The sequence below is a fragment of the Rhagoletis zephyria genome, unplaced genomic scaffold (assembly GCF_001687245.7).
Source record: "Rhagoletis zephyria isolate East Lansing unplaced genomic scaffold, Rhagoletis_zephyria_1.1 Rzeph_scaffold_24283, whole genome shotgun sequence".
Taxonomy (NCBI): Eukaryota; Metazoa; Arthropoda; class Insecta; order Diptera; family Tephritidae; genus Rhagoletis; species Rhagoletis zephyria.
The window spans coordinates 2,936-4,941 of NW_016181341.1; the positions used below are offsets into that span (position 1 = coordinate 2,936).

Genomic DNA, 2,006 nt, shown 5'->3' on the forward strand with positions numbered 1-2,006 from the left:
TTAATACAAACAAACCACAATAAATAAATTGGTCTGAACTGGTATCTTACAAATTTTATCAGCTTTTATTTTAAAAATAATAATCAAATTGAGTGAAAACTGGAAACTTCATTTGGATTGTGAACACAAAATGCAATTTTTGAACCACTCTGCGACGGTGCTCGAGCAACTCGCTTTGTACTCCCCGAACTGACAAAAAATCAACTGAGTCGCGTTGACAAAATTTGCTTTGTGTAAACATAGTTTATTCTCTGGTCAAAGTGAAAAACAACGAGAGCACACCAGAAACATTCCTGCATTGGAATAGCGACGAAATTGGATGAGAAAATCCAAAATTACTGAAGTTTATGTACGAATTTCGCGTCCCGCAGATTTTCCGACCCTTCTAAGTAAGTGATGAAACAGGAAACGAAAGATTAAATTTTTACAGCTACAAAAGGTTTAGGCTCTCGTACACGGTACACTCAAAATGATTAAGTTAAAACCCTCAGTCGTTTGTTGCTTGCTTAGTTTACTCGAACACTTACCATTAGACCCACTTTCATATCACGAACTTGCATCTTTAGCTTCTCTAACACATCATTGTGTTGTAGATTTGGAATGCCATGTAGACCGCCAATGCCCATGAAATTACCGAGCGCATTTAGCGGATGATTCGAAGGAAACTGATGATGATGACTGCAAAGGCACATAATAAAAAAAAAGAACAAAAATTCAATGTCATATGTCCACCAATATGTAGTGCCAAACTGCACTCTTCAAGCACCACCAGTATCGAGCTAATAACTAATTTACCTCATTTGAAGATCAGCGTGACGATCGGGACTACGCACACCCATACCACTGCCAACACCGATACTTGCACTGCCGGCGTTGCCACCAAAACTCATATCACCACCGCCAATATTGTTATTGTTATTATTATTATTAGTATTTTTGTTGTTGTTGTTGCTGTTGCTGTGACTGTGGTTACGTTTCAAAGATGCGACATTTAAACGTGTTGCACGAATTACATGATGATGATCACCATCGATCGAATCACAATCACGCATTTCCTCATCCGAAGGAGCGTCGCGAGACTGTAAAAAGATTTTACAATAAAAGAAAAGGAATGAATTGAGTAAGCAAAGAATAAACTGTTAAGAACAAATGGCATAAAGTGATTATTAAATTTATTGCAACAATTTGGTGCAACATGAAAACACATTAAGGAACAAACACATCCTTAGATATACATAGGAAATAAAGAAACTATTCTAGCAGCAAAACAAATGAACCACTTAGAATAGCAAATGAATCGAACGACACTATCGAACTAAATGGTCAGAAAAAAAAGAGTGTTGGTGCTTTTGCAGAGGCTGATGCTGATGCTGATGCTGATGCTATTGGTGGGGCACATAAAGCGTGCTGAGGTCGCGTCGAATGCAACAAACTATCGATCAATATTGCAACCCACTGCGACAAGTCGAATGCAAATTTTGTGTTTAACATGCAGCGATATACTAAAATAAAAAAAAAATAAAACAACAACACAGGCGACAATCTTTTTGCATGCCCCATGGATGCTGAAAGCGAGCATAAGAACGAATGTATGTAGTCATAAGATGGCTTTATGTATTTACTTTCGCTGCAAATTATTTTGCTTGCAACGAATTTCCTTTATTTCCACTACACTCATTCGCTGCATCTTAATCGAATTCAAACGTGATTTTTGCATAAATTGCCAACAATTTTAGATTGTCGTACGCGCGCGCAGCTTAATCATCAAAAGCGCATGCGCAGCAAACGAAAGCGAAGCAAGCAACGCATTGGACTGCTAGATCGTTGTTGAATTTGCAGGTCTCGTTGGTAGATTAGTGCGCCTATTCGCCGCAAACTATTAATGAATTATGATCGACATTCTGCAGTGTTTTCGATTCTTTTTTTGTTTTTGTTTTATATTACTCCACTAACGATTGAGTGTGGAACATTGCTTGCAACGCTTATCGGTGCGATTTGGAACGGGG

At 38.1% G+C, this 2,006-nt stretch overlaps 1 protein-coding gene across 1 annotated transcript; it reads right to left on the reverse strand.

The window, feature by feature from the left end:
- Positions 1–506: 506 nt before the first annotated feature.
- On the reverse strand, positions 507–1,079 carry LOC108381904 (protein dead ringer-like; the record flags this gene model as incomplete). The annotated part of the gene is made up of 2 exons (XM_017638298.1): positions 507–678; positions 796–1,079. Coding segments are annotated over 2 exons (456 nt in total), but the record flags the coding sequence as incomplete, so codon positions are not given.
- Between the last annotated feature and the right edge of the window lie 927 nt (positions 1,080–2,006).